Source organism: Pelobates fuscus, chromosome 1 (genome assembly GCF_036172605.1).
Source record: "Pelobates fuscus isolate aPelFus1 chromosome 1, aPelFus1.pri, whole genome shotgun sequence".
NCBI lineage: Eukaryota > Metazoa > Chordata > Amphibia > Anura > Pelobatidae > Pelobates > Pelobates fuscus.
In genome coordinates, this window is record NC_086317.1 from 238,672,748 (window position 1) to 238,699,099 (window position 26,352).

At 40.7% G+C, this 26,352-nt stretch overlaps 1 protein-coding gene across 3 annotated transcripts; it reads left to right on the forward strand.

Annotated features, from left to right (window-relative positions):
• Nucleotides 1–2,001: 2,001 nt before the first annotated feature.
• On the forward strand, nucleotides 2,002–14,925 carry CAP1 (cyclase associated actin cytoskeleton regulatory protein 1). 3 transcript variants are annotated; one of them, XM_063455517.1, is made up of 13 exons: nucleotides 2,002–2,134; nucleotides 3,865–3,970; nucleotides 4,059–4,159; nucleotides 5,111–5,188; nucleotides 5,298–5,441; nucleotides 9,351–9,436; nucleotides 10,208–10,313; nucleotides 10,410–10,614; nucleotides 10,991–11,166; nucleotides 12,597–12,720; nucleotides 12,840–12,922; nucleotides 13,929–14,072; nucleotides 14,166–14,925. In XM_063455517.1, the coding sequence occupies exons 2-13, from the start codon at nucleotides 3,874–3,876 to the stop codon at nucleotides 14,247–14,249; spliced, it is 1,428 nt and encodes a 475-aa protein (XP_063311587.1). In that variant the 5' UTR covers nucleotides 2,002–2,134; nucleotides 3,865–3,873; the 3' UTR covers nucleotides 14,250–14,925. The 3 variants fall into 3 exon arrangements, with proteins under 3 accessions (XP_063311587.1, XP_063311578.1, XP_063311597.1); XM_063455508.1 differs by lacking the exon at nucleotides 2,002–2,134 and adding an exon at nucleotides 2,141–2,209; XM_063455527.1 differs by lacking the exon at nucleotides 2,002–2,134 and adding an exon at nucleotides 2,149–2,186.
• The last annotated feature ends 11,427 nt before the right edge of the window (nucleotides 14,926–26,352 follow it).

Genomic DNA, 26,352 nt, shown 5'->3' on the forward strand with positions numbered 1-26,352 from the left:
TACCCTGGGATGTCTACTTTTTCAAATGGTATGCCATGATGGGGGTAATTTTCATTTCTGGGCTGCCATACGGTCTAAAAGGCAACCTAGGTCACTCAAACCAATCTGTCAAATTTCTATGCAGAAAATAAAATAATGGACAAGTCGTATATTTGACCCTGTAACTTTCCAAAACCCCATAAAACCTATACATGGGGGGTACTGTTTTACTCGTGAGACATTTCTGAATACAAATATGTATGTTTTATTGCAGGAAAACCGAATAGTATTCTGACATTAACAGTTAAATTGCCATGCTGAAATTGAAAAATAACAAGATTTCATAATTTTTTCAAGTTTTTTAGATTTTATTCATATAAAATGGAGTTCCATACATGAATGTTTGATATTAAATGAAAGCCCTGTTTCCCCTGAACAAAATGATATATAATAAGTGTGGGTGCACTTAGTATGAAAGAGGTAAATTATTGTTGAACAGACATATAGTAAAATTCTGTGGTTTGTTTACATTTTTTTTGGATCACAACTTGTACATTTGGCTGCGGTCTTAAGGGGTTAAACAACACACATAGAAGCCCAGCACTCAGGCCTGTTGGGAATCTGTAAAAAAAAAAAAAAAAGACACCAATGTAACCTCAGAGAGCTTGTGCTATTTTATTTATTTATAAAATATTTTACCAGGAAAGATACATTGAGATTTCTCTCGTTTTCAAGTATGTCCTGGGTCCACAAACCATTGCATTGATACATTATGGTACAATAAAATACAAAAACAATATTAATACACAATATATACAAAATTTAACATAGAACAGGTAGGAAATATATAATCAATCATGACATGTGCATTCTGTTTTGAGGTATGTAGAGAGGGATCTCTTAAAGGACTTTAGGCTTGGGGAAGATTTGAAATTGTGCGGGAGGTCGTTCCACAATTGCGGCGCTCTGTAGGAGAAGGAGGATCGAGCTGCTTTCTTTTTGTATTGCGGTATGCTAAATATCGTGCTAGTACTGGATCGGATGATATAGGAGGTGGGAACAGCCGAGGAGAGCATTCTGCTCAGGTAGGGAGGGGGCTTCCCAGAAAAGCTCTTTAAACACAAGGCTGGAAAGATGAAGGGTGCGTCTGGATTAGTAAATTATCAAGATTAGTAAAGTGCAAACAAGACCCAGATGTGCAAAGGTTGAATATTTATGCAAGGCACTACATTTATGTATACACTTTACCTGAAGGCCATGTGTGCAGTCATACCTCCCTACACCTGTCTATTTTTAGATCCTGGATCAAACAAACCAACTGTTATTAATGTGCAAGCTGAACAAAAATATATATTAATTTTCTTATGTAATGTGAAGTTTCGGCTCATTGAAATGTTCTTCACAAAACCATTGTGAGAGGTATACAGTATAACGGTAGAATGCCTGTGAAGCAGTGGGTGTCTATAGGTTGCATGGTATTGATTATCACCAGCTGGAAACACTGTGTTCCACATTCTAATCTTGCGCCACGTCAATTCCCCTCCAACACCTTGATGTCACTCTTATCTATTGGTCAGATCTAGGCTAGCCCCGCCCCTCTCTTCTCTGGCCGCTCTGTGACCATCTTTGGTAACACTTGGAGAAATGAGACCGGGTGATGTCATCCAACCATATCACGTGCCTCCCCCTCCCTTCACTCAACTCGGTGACAGCGATGAGCCCGATTCTTCCTTCCTGTATGGGTGTGCGGCCATCTTTACTGCTGGCAGAATGTATGGCATTCCCACAGATTTGGGCTCCGTACGGAGAGTTTTATGACACCTGGTTTAAGGGTCTAAGTTGGGACTCTAGTTTAGCTCCCACTGGAAAGCGCAGGGGTCGCAGTGCGTTTCTATTGCGGACTTCGCGCCAGAAACACATATGAAGGCGCACCGTTAATTACTGTGTGCTGCCAGAGCCCGCCTGGGGCTGATAGGGGATAGTGAGGCAGGAATTTAAAAAAGAGAAGTGAACCGCAAACGCCCTATATCCGCCCCATCCCTGGGCTGGGTGTCACCCTCCCCCTGTTATTGTCAGGAAGAGGTTCGGCGCGGTGCATGCTGGGGAGCGGCAGCACACCGGAAGTGGGGCAGTGAGTGAGTGAGCAGCAGCGGAGGTGAGCAGGGCGGGGCTGCTGGAAGGTACAGCGAGAGGAGAATAGCGGGCAGGTGTGAGTGTGCTCGGGGTGTCAGTGAGTATGGCAGCCTGTATGGGGGATAATATGGTACAGTATAGCCTGTATGGGGGTGTACGGGCATCCTACGGTGTTATAGCAGAAGCCAAGTTTGGGCATACACTACAGATTGCATGTATTCCATGTGTCAGCACTCATATTCTATGTACTTACAAGTTCTGCATAATGTCCATGTTTCATTATCGTACTAAGTCAGAAATCTAAGGTTTCCACACTAAACAGGATTGGGAAATATTGGTAGTGGTGCCCAAGAGCTGACACTCTAGTATATATAAATGGTCAGACAGGTGGTCTTGTGGTGGCCATCAGCACACTCCGTGTAGAAGGTCTGGGTGGGATCGGAAATAAGACTTTCCTTTCAGCACAGCATGTACTAATAAGTGCACAGTAATGACTTCCTGTGTTGAGAAGATACTTTTCACAAAGTGCGCTCTGCATTCTAGACATGACAATCGTTTTACTGTTTCAGTTTATTCATTGCCTTCGAGAAGATTTGTATGTGCAGTATGAACTAGTTTGTGTTTACCATGTTTTTTTTTTTTTTTTGGCTCTTTTACTCTTTCCTCCTGAAAGAACCACTACGTTTTGATTTTACATTACTAAAGGTAGTATTGTATAGGCAAAGTAATGCAATTTTTCTTTGTTTAAAAAAATAAAATAAAAATTCTCGAGTGAGGAATGTGCAGGTTCTGCGCTCAGACATGTCAGTTCCTTAGCTGGCTTTGTTTTAACTTGGTTGTGTAACACGAAGGGGGAGCTGATAACTGAAACTTTACTGTTGGTGGGTAAACTTCCCTTTCCTGATGTCTAAAACAGTTTTTCACAAATAGATTTGCATATATGCAACATTTTGACTGCTTGTAAATGCAAAAATTACTATATATATATATATATGTATGTGTGTGTGTGTGTGTGTGTGTGTATATTATTGTAATGCACTAAGAAGATATGCAAAACAACCCATCGACAATTAAATACATTTTTTAAAGATCCATATTTTGAGCACATAATTCACTGCCCTTGATTTGCCTGCTCCAGGAAGTAGGCCTCTCGTTCTGGTCTATGGGGAAAAATCATATATATATATATATATATATATATATATATATATATATATATATATATATATATATATATATATATATATATATATATATATATATAATTTCTCGTTTTACTGCTTTAGTTTATTCATTGCCTTCGAGAAAATTTGTATGTGCCATATGAGCACTACTTCTGCTAGTTATATATATTGATCCCAATGAAAGTCCTGGACATAGGACTGAAACATTGATTTTTATTTTTTTTAACTCCGTGAGTGCTGCTACCTTTTTGGATTTGTGGATACTAGAGCCCTGGTTATTTAGCACCTGGCAATTAAGGGAAATGTAAGCGTGAATGCAAGAGACTTTCTTCTTTTGTGTGTGTGTATATATATATATATATATATATATATATATATATATATATATATATATATATATTCTCCTAGCATTATAAGGGATATGCATTATAAAGAGATGCTCAGTAGTAGTTTTCAAACTTTTATAATTTCTTCAAAGAGATTGGTGTCCTTTTCTAAATTACATTAAAAAAAATTTGACTTTCATTTTGTGTCCTAAAAACAAATGCTTCTTATTCCTCCTTCAAAGTTTTAAAACATGGCCGACATGCAGAGTCTGGTTACTCGTCTGGAGAAAGCTGTGGTGAAACTTGAAAGCCTTGCTGCAGGATCAGGTGGTGCAGTTGAATCTGCAGGTGAGCATAAACGAGCTTTCATTGCACATTTAAAAGTGTCTTATATTCTTTATTACACTTTTAAGCACAGTCCTAAACTTATCTGTAGATGCAGCCAAGTATGTCCAGGCATACGATTCCCTAATTAATGGACCTGTGGGAGAATTCCTAAAATACAGCAGTGATATTGGAGGAGATGTAAAGACACAGGTAAGTGTCAAGTTAGATATTATGCTAATGAACTGTGACCCCTCAATTAATTAGGTATTTAAACACAAGTATGAGCATTTTTGTTGCCTAAAGTGACTGGATATGATGTGTCAAAATCTTGAGTTACCCGTGGCTTGATCCATAAGAAGATTGGTGGGCCATAAAGGAGTAGTGAGAAATATATCAACATCGGTATTGTTGGTGGGTGACTGATGTTTATGCATTTTTGCAAAGCATGTATGATGACTGATGGAAGACTGGTATGTCTTTATTGATCAGAAAGGCATATAGCATCAGTGGTGTGGGTGCAATATTAATAAACTTTTAAAGGAACACTATAGGGTCAGGACCACAAACCTGTATTCCTGACCCTATTGTGTAAACACCACCATGCCCCTCCCTCCTTTCCCACTAAATATAATATCTTACTTTTATTCCAGTCTGAGTCTGCTGGCTCTCCCCGGATCTGTCTGCTTGGCTGAAATAATCAGAAGTGATTTCCTTGAGCCAGTCATAATGTTTTTCCATAGGATTGGTTGAGACTGTCAAGGAGGCAGATCAGGGGCAGAACCAGCACAAGCTAAACACAACCCTGGTCAATCTGTATATTCTCATAGAAATGTATTATATTCATGCATATCTGATGAATGTTCAGTGTCTCAATGCAGAGGGTGGATACACTCAATGGTAGTGCTGCAGCCATATGAGTGGCCAGTGGATGTGTCCCTGAGCTCTAGTGTAAACACTGCATTTTCTCTGAAAAGACCGTATTTACTGCAAAAGGGAATGATTATACTCCCCAGAACAAATACAATAAGCTGTAGTTGCTCTGGTGAATAGTGTGTCCCTTCAAGAATGAAAACATTTGTAGAGCGAACAGAATGTGTGGTTTATATAGCTGGCAGGGCATTCAGTAATTGCTCTGTTTGTGCTTTTTGTTTTTTCTTTTAGGCTGAGATGGTCCTCACTGGTATTAATTTGCAGCGGGAAGTTCTGGTAAAAGCATCTCAGTGTCAACAGCCAGCAGATGTAAGTGGTTAGGTTCTGTGCTTGTTGGCTGTATCTTGTGTGGGTTTCCCCCCCATATTCTCCAACTGTACCATCTAAAATGTTTTTTTTTTTTTTTCCTCTATCATAGAAGGATCTGGCTACTTTTCTTGCACCTCTGTCTAGCAAGATTCAGGAAATCCAAAATTTTCGAGAGAAGAATCGAGGAAGTAAACTGTTTAACCATCTGTCAGCAGTTAGCGAGAGTATTCCAGCCCTAGGCTGGGTGGCAATGGTGAGTGATGCAAAGAAGTAGTCTAAAAGGACATTCCACTGCCCAAATGTAATCATTAAAAACCAAAAAAAAAAATCACTCTTTGTAGATAAACTCCAAATGAAAACATGAATGCTTTTTGTGTGTGTGTGTGTGTGTGTGTGTATATATGTATATGTGTATATATGTATGTATGTATGTATATATGTCTATATATGTATGTATGTATATATATATATATATATATACACACACACACACACACATTTTCTCTTTGTATGAAATTTTATTTTATTTTTTCTTCAAAAAAAAAAACTTGCAAAAGCTGCAGATCTCTTGTCTCCTGCAAGCTCTCCCCTTTTTACCCCGCCCAGACTTTTTGTGTCTGTTCAATCAGACTTCATAATGCAGCTCAATGAGAAGTCTTTGCAAGGCAGGTGACCAGGCCAGTTGACTGCCTCTTGAGTTTAACATTGGTGCACTGGTCAGGGTTGACTAAAATGACGGACAAATGAGGAATATATTGCATTCTTGACGATCTCCAAAGTAATGAATAGAGATAATCCTTGTAGTTGATTATTGTATAAAAAGTTAAAGGGACATTAATCACCAAAACAACTTTAGCTTTACTGAAGCAGGTTTTGTGTATAGATCATGCCTCTGAAGTCTCACTACTCAATTCCAAGCCATTTAGGAGTTAAATCACTTGTTCGTTGACTGGCTGTGACTGACACAGCATGCATGAAAACAAAGTGGTTACATTTTCAGTTAGATGTAACTTATTTTAAACGTTTTTATCTCTTGCTCTGTAATTTGAATTTTAAAGAAACACAAACGTGTATTCCTGACCCTATAGTGCAAAACCCACAATTTAGGTGGCTTGCCCCCTCAGAATGGGTTAAAACTCTCCTTATTTTCAACTCTCCATGGGTCCGTCCGCGCTGGTCCCATCCCCTTGGTGACATCATCAGAATTGATTATTTTTAGCCAATCCAATGCTTCCCTTCAGCAAGGGGGCAGGGCCAAACACTGTTTAGGCCAATCAACACCACCTCATAGAGATGCATATTGAGGAAAATTCAGCGTCCCCATGCAGAGCGTGGAGACTCTGAACGGCAGTGCTTCCTACTGTGCGGCGCTAAGACAGAAATCACCTCCTACTTGAGGAGTGGCCACTTGGAGGTGTCTCTAGGGACAATGTAAACACTGCCTTTTCTCTTTGTATGAAAATGCCTGAAGGCAATGATTATACTTACCAGAACAACTACATTAAGCTGTAGTTGTTCTGGTGACTAGTGTCCCTTTAATTACATACAGGAGGCTCCTGCAGGGTCTACAAGTAGGAGGTAAGAAATTCTAAATTAAATATAATTTGCAATAAAGGAAGTGTAAACATTAACTGACTATTTACAGGAAATGTTCAGGAAGGCTATGTGAGTCACATGCAGGGAGGTGTGATAAGGGATGCATAAACAAGTGATTTAACTCCTAAATAGCATTTAATTGAGCGGTGAGACTTAGGGGTGCAATCTACACATCAAAACTGCTACATTAAGATGACGTTGTTATAGTGACTATAGGGTCACTTTTAACCCCTTCGCAGGGCATGATGGAAATTTTCAGTCATTCATGTCCTACCGTTAAGGACGCATGATGGAAAATTTCCGCCATATACTAAAGTTAACCCCAGATTGCCTCAATCGCTGGGTTAACGCTGCTTCAGTCTGCTTTCTTTATATAAGGCAGACGAGCAGCACTCGATTGCGCCGTCCCTGCAGCTGTGATTGCTGTGGGAATCCTAGTCTGCCTCCCTGCACTTCACACTGAACACAAGTGCAGGGAGGTGGATCAGTGCTGATCCTTTCTCTGCAAACAAAAAACAAAGTTAGTTTAGCCACCCCTTTTACCCTGCTTAAATAAACATTTATCTATTCGTTGCCATTTGATCACGGACTGCAGTGATCAAAATTCAGATCACAGTATTTTAACCTTCGGGTTAAATTTATTTAATTAAACATTTTAAAATTATATATTCAGTGTGGTGGGTGGGAAATTGTTTACGGTTAGGGGTTAACAGTAAAAAAAAACAAAGTGGGGGGAAAAAAATACATTAAACAATACTCCATTACCACTATATCTGGAACAAATTAGTGAAAAAATGATCCCACGCGAACGTTCAAAATAGGCCTTTTTAAGAAATGGCATGCCTTTATGGTCTAGTTTGAATATGTAGCATGCTACAGTGCTCCAAAATGGAACATGGACCCATCAAAACAATCTATGAAAATTCACATTAAAAAAACTGAACTTGTCATGTCTCTCTTTTTACAGCACTGTAACTTCACAAAATAGTGTCTAGGTCAGGCATAGGCAACCTTCAACACTCCAGGTGTTTTGGACTACACGTCCCATGATGCTTTGCTAGCATTATCAGTGTAAGTCCCATTGTACAGTGCTACTGAATCTGATGGTGCTATATAAATAAAATCATAATAAAGAGCATTATGGGAGATGTAGTCCATAACATCTGTGCCGAAGGTTGCCTTTCCCTGGTCTAGGTCATACATTGGGCATATTGATATTGTTTTACTCAGAAGAGGTAACTGAGCATAATTTGGGTGATTTTATGGCCGTGGCACATATCAAGTGTAAGAAATACCCAGCAAAAATGTATGTAAAAATCTATTTATGTATTCTTTTCCCCTCACCACAAACAGTGACCTAAATTAGTGAAAAAATTGTAACCAGTCAAGGCACAATATATGCCATATAAGATGCACTGGAGTGTCTGCTTTGTCAAAAGAAGCCCTTTGTAATGTTATTTGAACAGTGAAACTGCTATAATGCCCCAAAATGAGACATAGGATTTTCATAGATGGATTTGAAGGGCCTAACTATATAGAAATGTATCTCTTGTCTCTTATATGGCAGTGTAGCTTCACAGAATAGTGCCAAAGGCATACAACGGAGATATCATTGTACTCAGCAGATGTAGCTGAACACAATATGTGGTTCTGTACAGGAATAACACACACACGCTTTACGATATACACATTAAAAAAAAATTATAATTGTGTATACACCAAAATACAGAAAAAACACAATTTTACTCCAATATTTAGCAGAGACTGGTAATGAAGTGGCTACATAAAGTGTAAAAATCTTGGTTAAGTGGCCTGTGATGTCTACTTTATATAAATATATACTTTTGTGTGGCAACTTTGTTTTTTGTGATGGCTACTAAACTTAGAAGATAAACTTACCAACTTCTAAAATATTTCACATTTTAATTTTATTTAGTCCTTGTATTTTGTGACCTGTAACTTTCAACGTAAGCTGAATTCCTATACATATTTTCCTAAGCGGGACCTATTACACACGTTATTGCCAAAACTGGGGGGGTTGTTTTAACCTCTCCTATTTTTTTTTTTTTTTTATGATTTATATGTGATATCAAATTAAAGCCCTTTTTGCCCTCTCTTTAGAAGACTAAAAGGGCTTTAATTTGATGTGTTGGTGCAATAAGTGTGAGATGTGCAAATTGCGGTTGAACACAAACAGCAAAAATTGCTTGTGTCCTTAAGGGTAAGTCAAGCTTCTAAAGCTGTGACCTTAAGGGGTTAATAGAAATACACCAGGCAGTACGTAAAATAATGTACAAGGAAAATAAACCCAAATACTGACAAAACTATTAGTGGAACACCACTAGGCAAGAAAGTATGCATTTCACATCTTACAGGATGCACTTTAGCAGTCTGCATATTTAATTATTTTGCTCCTTAATTTAGTTTTTCCCTGCGACATTGGGGAAGCGGCAATTTTACAATTTTACATTGCTTTAGATTGAGCAGGGTTTATTAAAAGTGATATAGCTGTGTGTTCACTTAGTTAAAGGTGGTTCTATACCTCTTATTCAATTTTCTCTTCAAGGCTCCCAAGCCAGGACCTTTTGTGAAAGAAATGATGGACGCTGCCACATTTTATACAAACAGAGTGCTGAAGGAATACAAAGATGTGTAAGTAGCACTTTTGACAGTGTAAATGAACACATTAAAGGAACACTGTAGGGTCAGGAACACAAACCTGTATTCCTGACCCTATTGTGTTAAAGCAATCATCTGGCCCTCCCTAAATTATACAAACATCTTACCTGTATTCAAGTCTGCAGTTGCTGACTCTGTCCCTATCTGCTGACATTAGCAGAAGTGGTGGTCTGAGCCAATCACAATGCATTGGCTGAGACGGTTAAGGAGGCAGATCAGGGGCAGAGCCAGCACAAGTCAAACACAGCCAATCAGCATCTTCTCATAGAGATTAATCGAATCAATGCATCTCTATGAGGAAAGTTCAGTGTCTGCATGCAGAGGGTGGAGACGCTGAATGGTAGTAGCCATCTGACGAGTGGCCAGTGGAGTTACCACACTTCCACACATTTGAACTGGATAGAAAGACACATTAAAATGAAACCAATCCTAGTGTGAATCTTTCTTACACCCTTTTGATCCATGTAAAGATCAGTGGCCAGCAAGTACTGCAGTGTGCTGGTGTACTAGTAATGTCCATGCTGCACCAGAAACTCGGCCATTTCATTCCACTGGAAAGTCTATAAAGTGTGTGTATGTATATGTATGTATGTATGTGTATATATATGTGTTCCAGTGTACATGTCCTGTACACATTTTAGAGATTGTCTCTTTATTTTACTTACGATTTTAGAATTTAGTATTCCTTTAAACACAAATTATAGTAGTGCTAGCTAGCTTAATATGTATCATATATCATGGCAGGAGTAAGAATCATGTGGACTGGGTTCGGGCATATTTGAACATTTGGACAGAGCTGCAGGCCTATATAAAAGAGCATCACACAACTGGCCTGAGCTGGAGCAAGACTGTGAGTATAGTGGTTAAAAACATACCATTTTCAAAACTGGCCACGTGTATCCCTGATTGTTTGTGGTATGATCTTCCTGATCTTTCTTAAATATAGGGACCAAAAGCTGGAAGTGCCCCTTTAGCACCATCTGCTCCTTCAGCTCCAAAAGTGGGACCAGGACCTCCACCTCCTCCACCAGGTGGCCCACCACCTCCTCCTCCTCCTCCTCCACCATCATCTGCTCCTTCGCAAGCTGATGACACTGTGACTCGCTCCCAGCTATTTGCAGAACTCAACAAAGGAGAGGACATCACCAAAGGTAAGACAAATTATTCTAGTTTCCAATGGTAAGCTTACCTTGGAGAGGTGTTAGAGGGCATGGATTTGGACAATATCTGTGAAATCATTTGTAAAGTCTTCCATCTGTGTTAATCTTTAGGAGTAATCAAATGTTTTCAGGCGGGCAGGTTTTTTAAATCCATGTAACACTATGCAGTTTGTATGCTTGTTATTTAAGTAAAGAATACAAAAAAAATAAATCTGGTTCCTAGTATGGACCACATACTATGAACCATACTTGTGAACCACATACTATGAAAACTGTATATGAACCACAATTATGGAAGAGTTTGACTCGAATGTTGTACACATTTATTTATTTTTCCCTTTTCTACTTTGCTTCCCCCACCTTTCAGCACTCAAACATGTTCCAGATACCATGAAGACTCATAAGAACCCTCTTCTAAAGAAATTGGGAGGACCCAAACCTTTTACTACTCCGAAGCCTTCTGTTTTCACTCCTTCAGGCAAACCAGTTGCAAAGAAGAAGGAACCAACTGTTTTGGAGCTGGAGGGCAAGAAATGGAGAGTGGTAAGTGGTTACTATGTACAGGCATTTTTACATGGGGTATGTAGTTAAATTTGGAGGCGTAGGTTGGGTAGATTCCATAGTTACAGGACCACTAAAGCCACCCACACCACGTCACCTCAATAAAGTGGTCTGGGTGCAGTGGTCCAATCATTTTAACTCTGCAATGTAAAACATTACAATTTTGTAAACTGCAATGTTTACATTATGGGTGAAAGACAGTGTCTTGCTTTCTGACAGACACTGTAGCTGCTTCTACTGCACTAACATAGTAAAAAAATTGGTCAAGTGCCGCTGTAGCTCATAGGGACGTATTGGATGCACACAAGGTATGAGGTATTCTCCATGTAAGCCTCAGGTCCCCAATGCTCCTCTATAGGGAGCGTTGGATTGCCACATGTGGAGGAAGAAAACCTTCATTTTTAGGGCAGTGGTTGATTTGAAATAGGGACAAGTTTGCTATAGTGTTCCTCTAACAGGGACATAAAGACAAGTGTGTGTGTATCTCCACACTCCATTCCTTTAAACAATATGGAATGTAGCCTTAATTAGTCTTTGAACATGGTGTATGTTCACTTATTTCCAAAAACTTTACGTCTTTGCTGTCAATGTTTCAACCCACCATGGGTCTTTTTATCAAGACATTTCTATAATTTAGAGGTTTGGTATGCTACTGTTGCCAAGTACTGTGAATTGTGCATGGCTGTATTGAGCAACTAGATTCAAATTTCATGTCAGTTGTGTCCCTCCCAAGTGTTAGACTAGGTTTAGTATCAGATGACGAATTTTTTTATTTTTTACCAATAACACGTGTTTTATTTTAGTGGGTTAATATGGCTGGGAATCATTTTTTCCAGTCGTCTGCAAACATTTTTTTTGCAGTTGTACTTGATGTATTTGTTTTTAAATGTATTTATTTTTTACTGCAAAAAGTAACCTAATCTGAAGTTTTATACTAACCCATAGTAAATGGGGCTCCTAAGAAAAAAGTTGATGGTTCATTAAAATGAGAAAATTGAGACAAGACGGTCCATGAAGAGAAACTAAGCAAAAAAATGGCCTGATATTGGCTGTATAAACAGTTCCTTATTTTCAAAAGCTACTATTGTCTTCTGACTTAAATGCCAACCAAAATTTGAGGGGTTGGGAGGATTAAAGAATATGGTGCAGGCGTCAAGATATTAGGTGAAAATAACACGTGTCTTTATATTTGTATTTTTTTTTTTTTTTCAGGCTGCAAAGCCCTTCAACATGGGCATATATTCGTATAGGACACTTTTGAGATAATTATAAAAAATGTAGGGTAATGGTTAACAAGCCACTTAGAAAACTACTAGTTCTACATTGTTGAGATTTGTAAAAAAAAAAAAAGTAATTAATTTACCTATTTACACACAAATACTGCACCTACACTCTGCTCTATTTATTTACAGGAGAACTATGAGAATGCTACTAATTTAGAAATCACGGATACTGAGCTGAAGCAAGTGGTTTACATTTATAAGTGTGTAAACAGTACTATAAAAGTGAAAGGGAAGATAAACTCCATCACTGTTGGTAAGATATATAATGGGATGTAAACAGAATTTCTAAGGTAGTGGAAATTCAACAAAGTGGATTGGCTGCACACTGATATGATAAAGGAGATTGATAGTCAATTGGTGGTCTTTCTTTAGATAACTGCAAGAAGCTTGGCCTGGTATTTGAAGATGCTGTCGGAATTGTAGAGATCATCAACTCAAAGGATGTGAAGCTGCAGGTGAGAAATACTCTGAATTTAGGTGAGAGTTCTGATAGATATCTAATCATAGTAAATGTCTTGCAACCATTAAAGGAACACTCAATGCGTGTAAAAAAAATAAAAATAATAATTATACCCATGTCCTTCAGGCCTTTTAATGTAAACACTGCCAAGGAACCTCTCTTGTTGCAGTCACTTGGGTCAGTGCACTGACGTTCAGCGTCTCCACCCTCTGCATGGAGATGCTAAACGCTTCTCATTGATTCAGTGCATCTTTATGAGGAGATGCTGATTGGTGCATGAGCAATAGCCTCCTAATGCTTTCCTATGGGAAAGTATTTGACTGAGATGATCAAATTTGATCACCGCCAAGGGGGCGAGGCCATCCACGAGGAGACTCGCCCAGCATTGGAAAAAGGGTGAATAAAATCTCCTTTTTAGCCAGTGACAAGTGGGTGCATAAACTAATATTTTAAATTTATAGTATTAGAAATACATGTTTGTACTCTTGACACTATAGTGTTCATTTCAAGAATTACCAGATTTGAGTCTTCTTGCTGACTATATCAGTGTAAAGTACATGATTCATTTATCTTAAAGTATGTTTTAGTTTCTGGTATTTCCCTTTAAATTTAGGCATATGAATTTAGTGTTCTCCTCTTAAAGTCTGGGCCAAATAAGTACCTTCTAGTACCTATAATGGTGTACCATTATAGCTAGGTTTTACAAGTTAATGAATGAACCACCACTGTCTTCATAATGTAAGCCTTTTTATTTCTGTTCTCACTTTCTAATTTATGTACGGTTTTAATAAAATAAAAATCCTTAAAGATTTGTGAATAAAGTACCAAGGCCACTTGCTTCTTCCAGTAAATGATGGGTATCATTCTATACTGGTGAAGTAGGTCCTATACGTCTCATACTGTCCTATGCTTACTGTGTTTTTAAGAGATGCCTCTCATCTGTAAAGATAATAAAGTTCTAAATATCCCCCCCCCAATAAACTTTTGTGGCATTTTGGCAGGTATTGGGTAAAGTGCCAACAGTATCTATCAACAAGACTGACGGTTGCCATGTTTACTTGAGTAAAGACAGTCTAAAATGTGAGATAATCAGCGCCACATCATCAGAGATGAATATTCTAGTCCCGGGCAGTGATGGAGAGTTTGTGAGTAATTTTTCCCAGCAGAGCCTCTGTACTTTCTTTCTTTCTCTTGCTCTCATGTTTTTCTAATGAATTCATTGTAATCGGTCTCCACAGAGCGAGTTTCCAGTGCCTGAACAGTTCAAGACGGTCTACAATGGCCAGAAGTTGGTGACTACAGTGACAGAGATTGCAGGATAAATGTGGCATGTGTTGGATGTGTCCTCCATGGCCTTTCTTGTTTTCTCTGCTGCTTCTCTCTTTTGAGGATTACTCTAGCTGTAAGGTAGAAACATCATGCTCCCAGCTCTCTGCTGAATAATGTCCTGCTGTACCACACTTAATTAGTGCCAGAAGCCCACGGAGACTTGCCCTTGCTAATCTCTTGTTCATTCTCCTTGTGCCAGTTTAAAAAGGGGTTTGGGATTTCTACTTTCGCCAGAATTGGGTGGATGATCAATAAATGGTTAGTTGGACCAAAGTAACAAATGGGGGTATTGAGCACTTTGTTGGTGGGTTTAATACATTTCTTGGTCTCAGACTGCACACTGGGCCTGTTTAGAACCTCTACCCTCTTGAATCAGTCTTGGCCATTCATATGAGCACTTCCAGAGTTAACTCTTTTTGTATTCTACAAAAAACCTTCCGAAATATGCAACTTTTTTTTTCCTGTAATCATTTTTTTTTTTTTGCTGATCTCTCTTCTGTACTGATGCAGAAACCAATGTAATGCCAATGTGTACTGAACATTTCCAATGTGGTAAGCGGGTTTTGCTCTGATATTAAAGGAAAACAGGAGCAGCTCCCACACAGACTGTGGAATAGAAATTGAGTTTACAAATCAAGCATTTTATTAAAGATTCAAAGTTAAGCAAAACTTTTGACGTGATCTTGAGTTGTCTAAACTTTTATCCTTGACTACGGTCTTGTCTACTTCACACTGTATATGCTTGGTACTAATGCTTAAGTTTCAGGTTTTTTTTTTTTTTTTTTTTTAATTCTTTATTTATGCGTGCTTGGTTTAACAAGTTAACAGAATCACACAGATACAATGGTATGACAATTTGAGCGGAACAGTGAAATGGTGTTAACATATATGACAAGGTAGGAAGCACATTTTTATATTGCAAGCAAGCTGGATGACATACCCGGGGTCTACAAGGTTGTGACAGGCATAGTGACACGTACGTTAATCCCCAGGTGTACTACAAGTGTGAGAGTGTGAGTATGCTCCTTAGTTCGGGTTCTTGTGTGTCGGTGTGTGTGGGAGCAGGTGTATGTGTGTTGCAGGTATGTTCAGATGCGTGGGTTCGGATGCCCTTGTGTACTCGCCTGTGGGGCACCGAGTTGTTCCATGCTGATTGGGCTGACATATGTTGGGTGCTCCGGTGGGCGTCGTACCCTGTGTGGCATCTCTACCCCCTATCCCTGGGGGTGGCGGGGGTGGGCGGAGTGGTGTTAAACCAGAGTGGGTGCCAGTGTTCTATTGTGCGTGGGGGGCCGTCTGTCGTTCCTGGGAAAGCGGAGGCGCCAAGGCTGTGGTTGCGTTTAAGAAAAGAGGGGGAAAAGAGAGAGAGAGAGAGAGAGAGAGAGGGAGAGGGGCACAGAGACAGATGTGCAATGCAATGTGTGATGAGTGAGTTGCAGCAGTACAACTAAACAATAAAAGGTAAAACATTGGAGATGGTTGACTCTGGAACTGCTCTCATCACGGGGGGGTCTGGGTCTTCTCTTAGGCGGTTGTGACCGTGCCTTGCGTAATGTCTCTGGGCTCAGTCCTTGTGCAAGGTCAAGTGGGCAAAGGTTGTGGGTTATGTAGTGATTGTCCTGGATTGGAGCTGTCCTCTGGGTCCCAGCTCTCCGGTTGGCTTACTGCCGTGGAAGGTTGTAGTCCCAGTGCCCTCAGGAAGGTGGGAGTCCCGGCTGGGGATGCAAGGTGGTGTGCAGTCCCATTGTGATGGACAAGCAGTGCGCCCGTGTTCCCCCACCTGTAGACTATGCCTGCCTTGCGCAGCGCTGCCGTCACGGTTCCGAAGGTCTTTCTCCTCAGCAATGTGGCTCTAGTAACGTCCTGGAAAAAAAAGAGCCGAGCGCCCTCAAATGTCAGCGGTGTGATGCCTTTTATGGCGGTCATTATCAGTATTTTGTCAGATACTGTTAGTAAGCGCAGGATAACATCTCTGGGCGTGTTGGGTGGTAGGTGTGGGGTGCTCGTCACTCTGTAAATCCCATCCAGAGTTAATTTCTTTGCGGCTGTCTGTGGAAGGATTGTTGTGAGCAGCCTCCGTGTGTAGTGCGGTAGCTCCTCAGTCGTGACCGCGGCTGGAACACCTCTGATTTTTATATGCGTTCGACGTTGTTTGTCCTCCAGGGATGCCATCTGCCCAGCCAGTACATGTTGCTCTGCTTGGAGTCGGAGGACCGAGTCCTGGAGGGTGGACACTGTGTCCTGTACGTTGGTGAGGTCAGCCTCTACATTTCCAACCCTCTCCTTTACGGTTTGTATGTCAGCCTTGACCATCGCGACATCCGCTGCTAGCAATTTTTGGATGTTGCTCAGAAGGGCCTTTAGGTCCCCTTTAGTAGTGGGGGCTGAGTCGTCTTGGGAGTCAGGTGGCAGCGGGTGTTCCGCCGGGAGGGCCGTTGGCGTGGCTGGCTCACCTTGGTCGGGTTCGGGTGCCCGGCTGGCGGTCGGCTGGGGGTCGCAGGCCGAAGCCACATCTCCCCAATATCTCTGCCTTGTGTGTTGGGGCCAGCTGTGGCTTTGTGTGAGCGGCGGCCCATGGTAGTGGTACCCGTGTCCGGGTTGGATGCGTAGTGCTCTAGGAGGCTTCCGCCGAGGTAGGCCTCAAGGCCTTGAGTTGGTGATGCGCGGTAGGCCGCGGATTTGCGCCTCGGCCTGAGCTGCTTGGGTGCCTGGAAAAAAGGCATCAATCTGTGCGGTATGTATCCCTGATCAGTACCGGATACCCGCCGAGGCTCGATGGGGCTTTGTTTGGGGGATTTTTGGCAGATTATCTCCGGGTTCGGGAGAGCAGGTTTAGATGGCGTCTGTACAGGATGGCTGCCAGGCTCCGCCCCCCAAGTTTCAGGTTTTTAACTACTTGCTGTTTAATAGTACACTTAAAAAAAAAACATTATTACTTACTGTAAATTTAATTTTCCAGAGTCAGTGGCAGACATCACAGGGTCGGTGCCCTTTACTGTCACAGGAGATAGCATAAAAAAAAAAAACCTAAATGCAGTCTCCTCCCCTCCTAACCTTGTAAAGGGCAACTACATCCTGAGCTCCCCAGTAAATAAGCTAAATGGGATGTTTTATTTTTGATCCATAACAGGCAGGGTGGGAAGTCTTGGCTGCTGCTTGCACTATAGAAAATAAAATTTGCGTAAAAAATGTAGGGGTTATTTATTTTCCCCTCCCACAAATTTCACCTAGAGAACACCTCAAACTTGAGCCTGTGGATTATGGCTTCTGAATCACAAATTATATCATGATGGTACTGCTAACTGAATTCTGGAATACCACAGGTATTAACCCCTTAAGGACCAAACTTCTGGAATAAAAGGGAATAATGACATGTCACACATGTCATGTGTCCTTAAGGGGTTAAACAATCTTAATACCTGATTTGCATTTGTGGGGTTGAGAAAAGACAGTATTTGTAATGAGCTTTTCCAGAACTCAGAATTCAAATGTGAAATACAACATATTCATATAAATGAAAATAGGCACTTATACAGACATAAATTCAAGAATTGTAGGAAACTAATGTGAGCACAGCAGGTCTCTCCTGCTGGCTGATGTCAACAGAGCTTGAGCCAAGGTACATCGGCACTGCATTCTGAGTAACAGGGTTTGTTTTTTGGGTTTTGGATTTTACCCCTTCTGCACTACAGGGAGCTATAGTGCCAGGTACTGGAAGCATCCCATTTCAGAACTGGGGGGGAGGGAAACTGACCGTATAACAGTGGCTTTTGAGCTGATTTCAATGCACAGACCTGGCCACCTGATAGCATAGCATCCATGTTAATCTAGCCTTGCTAGCATATCCAATAGACTGTGGTTTGAGACAAGATCTATAGCTTGGTTGCTGCTTCTAAGTGTGTGCTTGGAGATATTCTGGAGAGTTTTGCAGATTCTTCAACTGTCTTGAGATTTTGCTAAGTTTTCTTTTTACTGTTACAGGTAAGATTCATCTATAGGAAAAGGTTACTGATTGCACAAGATTTGATTTCCTGTCGGTAATTGGTAAGGCATTTAATTAGCTAGGTGTTTGCTATTGATTGGCTATTGTTTGCAAGTGAGCATAGGCCTACCCAGGTGTGAAACATCCCTAGTGGGTGGTGGATTTAGGAGTTAAAGAAGGGTTGTGGTCATTAGCTTGGCAAATATAGCTTGGTTGCTGCTTTAAAGTGTGTGCCTCGAGTTATTCTGGAGGTAATAGGAGGTTAAAAAAAAAATTGGGATTTGTCTGATTTAAATGACTCACCTACTTAAAATGGCAGACTTGGTTCAGTGTAATAGTTATGCATTTGTTTCTATAGTGGTCTTGTGAGAAGTCTTCCCGGAGCTCCTGCTCACAGAGACAGGAGCCGTATTTGTAATATTGTTAAGCGAGCAAAGCAGAAAGGGGAATTGGATGTACTTGTCCATCTAGGGACAAATGACCTGGCTTGCAATGAGGTTTCAGAGGTTAAGGAAGTTTTTAGTGTTTTTGCCAATTATATACGGCAGGTTGCTTCCACACTGTCATTCTCTGAAGTTCTGCCTGTGCATAACACTCAGAACGACAGGCGGATGGGTATTGGGGACTTTAACTTGTGGCTTAATGAATGGGAGGGAGGATTTGGCTTTATTTCTAATGGTAGCTCTGTTTGGAATGGAAAACTCTACAATAAAGATGGTTTGCATCTTTCTCAAAAGGGAACAAATGTTCTCAGTGAGCAGTTCCGAGGTAAAACATCAATCCAATTCCCCCCCCCAAAACAAGGACCGAAGGTGCCTGTAGCAAGTGTGTTAAAAAATAAGTTTAGTCATGTCTACAAATGTTTGCAATTTATTTATAAAATATTTTACCAGGAAAGATACATTGTGATCTCTCTCGTTTTCAAGTATGTCCTGGGTCAATTTAGGGAATAAGATCCATGAACTTATGGCAATAATGGCAACTGATAATGTAGATTTAGTCTCTTTTACGGAGACATGGTATAATGAGAGAAATAACTGGGACATGGCAATACCAGGGTACTCTTTTTATATAGAAACAGGGAGGGGTCGCCCTGCATGTGAAGAATAGCATAAAATCTAGCCTTATAAAAATTTGTGAGGCGAACAGAGTCCATCTGGGTTACGTTAGAATTTGGTAATCACACAGTAACTCGTGTAAGTGTGATCTATAGGCCCCCAAGACAAATAGTTAATCTACTAGTTGAGGAAATGGTGACAATGAAGGGGGAAGTTATCATAAATGACTTTAAAGGAACACTATAGTCACCTAAATGACTTTAGCTAAATAAAGCAGTTTTAGTGTATAGATCATTCCCCTGCAATTTCACCGCTCAATTCACTGTCATTTAGGAGTTAAATCACTTTGTTTCTGCTTATGCAGCCCTAGCCACACCTCCCCTGGCTATGATTGACAGAGCATGCATGGAAAAAAAAACTGGTTTCACTTTCAAACAGATGCAATTTACCTTAAATAATTGTATCTCAATCTCTAAATTGAACTTTAATCACATACAGGAGGCTCTTGCAGGGTCTAGCAAGCTATTAACATAGCAGGGGATAAGAAAATCTTAATTAAACAGAACTTGCAATAAAGAAAGCCTAAATAGGGCTCTCTTTACAGGAAGTGTTTATGGCAGGCTGTGCAAGTCACATGCAGGGAGGTGTGACTAGGGTTCATAAACAAAGGGATTGAACTCCTAAATGGCAGAGGATTGAGCAGTGAGGCTGCAGGGGCATGTTCGATACACCAAAACTGCTTCATTAAGCTAAAGTTGTTCAGGTGACTATAGTGTCCCTTTAATCTTCCTGATGTGAACTGGAAAATCAAAATAGCTGCTTGTTCCAGGAGCACACATATTCTAAACTCCCTACTGGGATTGTCTCTGAGACAAGTCATTGAGGAACCAACTCGTAAAGAGGCCATACTAGATTTAGTGTTTACAAATGGAGATTTGGTATCAGATATTACTGAAGGTGGAAATTTAGGATCCAGTGATCATCAGTAAGTGTGGTTTAATATCAGAACAGCGACTAAGTCACACCACACAAACAAGTTTTAGGTGTTTAAAAAAAAAAAAAAAGACTTTTCTGGTCAGGAGGTGTAGGACGCTAAGGGCAACGCGACAGCGGGTGTATGCACGAAGGTATCACCTGATTTCCTAAACTGTGTTCACCTTTATGAAGCTGAATCCTCTGAGAGCAGTCAATCAAGAGTGCAGGACTATCAGATAAGAGGGCACTACTTGAAAGTATATCTGGCCAAGGGTCACTACATTTGACATGGATAGTCCTGCTGTCAATTACACAGGGGCTTATCAACTTTACCCCAGGCATTGCAGCGATAACAATTGGAGGTCCCTGCTTCTAATTCCTGGTCGCAGCGGTGGGACCATCATCTGGAAAGCAACATAACAGGTAGATTCTGGCAACAAAGGTGCAATTTCAACCTATGAGAGGAAACCGATTGGAATCTAAAGTGCCAAATTGTAAAGAGACCTATTCGGTAGATAAGGTGGATATTTGCTATAAAATTAATAGCAGTGAGCCCTTAGTCTCCTTGTTAAAGTAATTGCTACATTAAATCAACTATTTAAGGACTGAGCCAAATGTACACGTAGTGATCAAAACAAAACCTGGAATTTGACTCTGTTTAACCGTAATTTACCTCTTTTATATTAAGTGCACTCACACTTAAATATCATCTTATTCAGGGGTAACAGGGCTTTAATTTAACATAATTTTTTTTGCTATGAAACATAATTAAATCTGAATAAAATATAAAAAGGGAGAAAATACATTTTATTTTAGTTCTGCATGACATGTTAACTGTGCTTTTGCAGCAATAAATGCAATGTCTCACATGTAAAACAGTACCCCCTATGTACAGGTTTTATGGTGTTTTGAGAAGTTACAGGGTCAAATATAGCATGTTACATTTTTCAGTATATACATGTTTTTTTTTTTGTTTTTTTTTATACACATTGGTTATGTTGCCTGTGAGACCATTTGGTAGCCAGGAATGAAAATCACCCCCATGATGACATACCATCAGGGCCAGATTAAGAGCCCAGTGGGCCTGGTGCTGACAATTATGATGGGCCTAATTACAGAAGCTTATCGACCAAAACCACTAACACAGTCCTACCTCCCAAGCGTCATGTAACTGATGGAGATGGTGCTGGAGGGAAACTCAGGATGCAGCTATGAGAAAATACATACCCATGCTTTCATCTTTCAAGTAAATCCATACCCACTAACTGCAGTATCCAGTAAAGCAGGAAGTCTATGGACAGTGTAAAAGGGTGGGCCACTGACGCAAATCACATAACGAGAACTGCTGAAATGGGCGAACATGACACAAGCAAACATTGGGACACAGACATTTGGGGACACGGACACTGAGAAACACTAGGAGACATGGGGCACTGAGACACTGTGATACATAGGGGACACTGGAGACTTGATAAAGACCTGGGTACAAGTCGAAACGTTGCGGTGTCCAATAAACCTGCTTACAGCTATCACAGCGAGTGCCTGAGAATTTTTCTTTTAAACTAGGGGACACAGACATTGGAACACAGACACTAGGGACACTGACACACTACGGAGACTCGGAGACATGGGAAAACAGAGATACTAGGGATACTGGGAGTGCCCCATGTCTCCCAGGTCTTAAAGTCGCCCAGTGTCCCCTAGAGATTAGAGGGCTCTGGGAGACATGGGGCCACTGTGTCTGTGTCACCAAGTGTCCCCAAGTCTCTCAACGTCCCCATTTCTGTTTCCCCTAGTGTTTGTGTTCCCAAGTGTAACGAAAAAAGGGGGAAGTGTAGACTTCAGACAGAATGTCTCAGAGAACACTTGTGAGATATAGAACTGAATTGTCTGCCACTGAAGTAATGAAAATAAAAAATATATTTAATCGGTATACGGAACCATGAACAATAAAACGAACAAACAAAAAAAGGTGAGTGAAAAATATAAATAAACCCACTCAAAAAACAGGGGGGAGGATAGATAAATAGCTCGGGGAGCAAGGGAGAGGCTTAAATGGACGGTATGTATAGTGCTTAAATAGGTGCACACAAACAGTGGCTATCTAGAAGCTAGCTCCTAAAACCCATATAGCATAGGGGACCCCGCCAAAAAATACTGAGACCAAATGAATACTCAGTAGGGAGGTATATGCTAAAGGTAAGGAGACATACTCGTCACAGTTGAAACGGCTATACTGGAGGATACAGTGACTCAGAGATTACAAAGTAGCTAAATACTGTCTGTTAATAATGAGGTACATCCATAGTAGTGATAGTCGTTGTGAGCAGAGCAAAAGCTCTTAAAATGCCTAAATAGATGCACACAAACGATGGCTCTATAGAGGGTCCCTCTTCAACCACCATGTAGCACAGAAAACCCCCACCGTATGCTGAGATCGAATCAAACCTCTTTGGGGAGATGAAAACTACAGGTGGAGAGGCATCCCAATTCAGACGGCTACACTAGAGGATAAAGTTTACTCAGTATAACACAGTAGCTAAATGTAATCTACTAGTAATGAGGTGCATCCTCAGTAAGGATAGTCGATTAAATTAATAAAAGCTCTCAATTCCCTACATAACGCTCCAATCAGGCTAACAATCTTCCCCCCTCAATAGCACACCCCAAACCATGTGAAGTGAATACAGTGCTGTGGAATTAAAAAGTCATAATCTGCCTAACGCGTTTCGGCGCTATAAAGAGCGCCTTTCTCAAAGGCTATCAACGTGGAACTGTCCACGGACTAGTGTTAAATATGTTCTGCAGCCGAGTATTAGCCAATGAACGGTGAGTAGAGGCGGCGTTTATCTAAATGACGTGATCGTTTCTGATTGGTGAATGATCCGTCAATCTTGTATGAGTGCACCACTGACAAAAGGGGAGGGTACAGAGGCGGAGCCAAGTGCCGATCAGGACCGCAAGTGTATTGCGTTGCCAAGGACACTGGCTACAATGATAAACCCAATAACCAATTGTTCGTAAATGCCCAAAAGATGATCCTCCGTAGGATCAATCTTAGATGGAATGCCCTCATGCTCCCCATGGTTCCCAGATGATTAGGGGGATAGTGCAATAATACTGTATGCTTATTACTTAAAGAAATATTGTCAAATTCTTTCAAATGTGACCTGATAGTCCCCTATAAGTATTTAGGACCTGAGGGTAGGATTTGGACAGGGCAGTGATGCTACAACCTAAACAAGAATAAACGCTACAATGGCTGTCTATAGGTTCCTAAGGTAATAAGAATTAAATAGTGATCAAATAATGATAATTGTATAAATTATAAGGTGACAAACAAAAATATATATAACCATAGGAAGGATTATCATGATGCAATAAAGGGGGTGAATGTGAATCCTTCGTTAAGGCCATTGGGGGATAGGGTGTCTAACGTCTGAATCCAATAGCATTCACGCTTTTTTAGGATCAGGTCCAGATCACCTCCTCTTTTCCCCACAGTGACCTTTTCAACCCCTGCAAATTTAAAGCATCTAGATGTGTCGTCATGGTGTGTCCTGGCATGTCTAGCCACAGGGGTGTCCCTGTCAGATGAAACAGAATGAATATGTTCCATCATTCGTCTTTTTAGGGGGCGTATTGTTTTCCCCACATATTTTTTACCGCATTTACAGGTTAGGAGATAAACTACACCCATTGAATTACAATTGAAAAATTGTTTTATTGGAATTCTAACTGTTCCAGAGGAGTCGGTTATGGACTTGGAGTCTCTATCTATGTAGCGACAGGCTACGCAGCGTCCACACTGATAGGTACCGTATACATTAAGCCAGCATTGTTTGTTTGCATTTCTTTTTGAAAGATGACTTGGTACCAACATGTCCTTTATATTTTTACCTCTTTTAGCTGTTAATGAGACACGTGGGGGGATCACATCTTTCAAATGCTTGTCTTGGGTAAGTAATGGCCAGAACCTAGCCAGGATCTTTTTAGCTGTGTCCCACCCTGCATCAAAATTTGCCACACACCTAATAGTTTTAGGGGTGCATGGTTTAGGACTATTATCAAGGAGGACCTCACGTTCGCTTAAGAGTGCCCTTTGGTATGCCTGTTTCAGACATCTGTTCGGGTAGCCCTTAGCTTTAAATCTTGCTCTTAATAAGGCTGCCTTCTCTATAAAATCATCCATAGAGGAGCAATTCCTTTTCAATCGCAAGTACTGTCCCACTGGAATACCCCTCTTAAGGGGGTTGGGGTGGTAACTCCGCCAATTAAGCATGTTGTTAGTTGACGTGGGTTTTCGATATAGGGAGGTCTTAATCTCGAGTTGGTCCGTGATGGTGAAAGTGCAGTCTAAAAAGTTCAAAGAGGAGGTACCAATTTCCATCGTTAAACGTAGATTCAGGTCATTTTGATTCAAAATCCCCACAAATTCAATGAATAGTTGTTTGGTACCTGTCCATATCACCAGGATATCGTCTATATAGCGTTTCCAAAGATGGACAAACGCCATGTAATGCTTTAAACGTTCCGAATAGACGACGTGTTGTTCCCACCAACCCAGGTGCAGGTTCGCATAAGAGGGCGCACAAGACGTCCCCATCGCAGTCCCCTGCACCTGGTGGTAGAATTTGTTGTTGAACAGGAAAAAGTTATGGGTCAAAATTAACTTTAGAAGGTCAAGGACGAAGGTTGTGTGACATGAATGACTAGAGCCTCTTGTTTCGAGGAACGATCCTATGTGTTGTATACCCCCCGTATGAGGTATCGAGGAGTATAGTGCCTCCACATCGAGGCTACACAGGATGGCCCCCTCTGGTACTCTGATTGCCGTGATGCAACTTAGAGTGTCTTTGGTGTCCCTAAGGTAGGACGGCAATTTCTCAACATATGGGCGCAGAATTTTGTCCACGTAGACGCTACCTCTACATGTTAAATTATTTGTGCCTGACACAATTGGTCTTGCTGTCAACGGTTCATAACCCTTGTGTACTTTTGGAAGGCAATAGAAAGTTGATATAACAGGATTTTGAACAAAAATACTCATATGTTCTTCCTTAGTCAGTACACCTTGATCAAATGCTCTGTCAAGTAAAGTTTTGAATTCAGAGAGGAATTTTGATGTGGGGTTAGATGGCAGGACTTTGTATGTGTTAGCATCTCCGAGGATCTTTTCGGCCAGCTGAATGTAATGTGTTCTATTTAAAATGACAATGTTGCCCCCCTTGTCTGCTGGTTTAATGATAACATGTTCATTGTCCCTTAAGTCCGTCAAGGCTTTCCATTCAGTTCTTGTAAGATTATCTCTGGGTTTAGCCTTAAAAGTGTCAATGTCTAGATGTTTGATCATATTGGTAGTGGACTCAACGAACATGTCAATATTTTTAAATTCGCGGAAGTTAGGGGTGAATCTGCTTTTTGGGCGCAAATCTGTATATGGTGGGGGGGAGGCATTGTCATTTGATTCTAGAAGGGACACCAGATCAAGAAGGCATTGATATTCTTTTGTATCAAAGCCTAATTCTTTAGCTTTTTTCTCATCTCTTATTTTAAAGAATTTATGAAGTGCCAACTTCCTCCCGAACAAGTTAATGTCCTTTATCCATTCGAATTTACAGAATGGTGGAGTGGGGACAAAAGATAGGCCTTTCATAATTACTTGTTTCTGTGTGTCAGTGAGAGGAGTATCTGAAATATTAATTATTCTGGTGTCTACTTCTAGTAGCGTCTGCGAGTCCTTCCCCGGTTGCGAGTCTGTCTGTACTGCATTTGGTGTTCCCCCTCCCGCAGGGGTTGCCCTAAAAAAGACACCCCTTTTTTGAGGATTCCTTTACCCCTCTGAGTGGTTTGTCTCGTTTGGGGTGCTACTGTCTGTTCGCCATCCGTGTCTGAGGTCTCATACTCGGATGTAGTACAGTAATCGGAGTCTACTTTTGAAATTTTCTTGAAGTGTCTGTAAATTCTACCTGATCTGTAGTCTTCATTATCTCTAACGAATTTCTTATGTTTACGTGATTTTATCACATTCTGGTATTTATTTAAATTCTCTTGTAGTCTCTGTTCTTGTGTTTGGAAGGA

Coding starts and splice junctions, on each gene's coding strand:
- CAP1 (XM_063455517.1), top strand. CDS start 3,874: ATGGCCGACATGCAGAGTCTGGTTACTCGTCTGGAGAAAGCTGTGGTG. Junction 3,971..4,058: donor TGGTGCAGTTGAATCTGCAG/GTGAGCATAAAC, acceptor ACTTATCTGTAG/ATGCAGCCAAGTATGTCCAG. Junction 10,615..10,990: donor AGGAGAGGACATCACCAAAG/GTAAGACAAATT, acceptor CCCACCTTTCAG/CACTCAAACATGTTCCAGAT.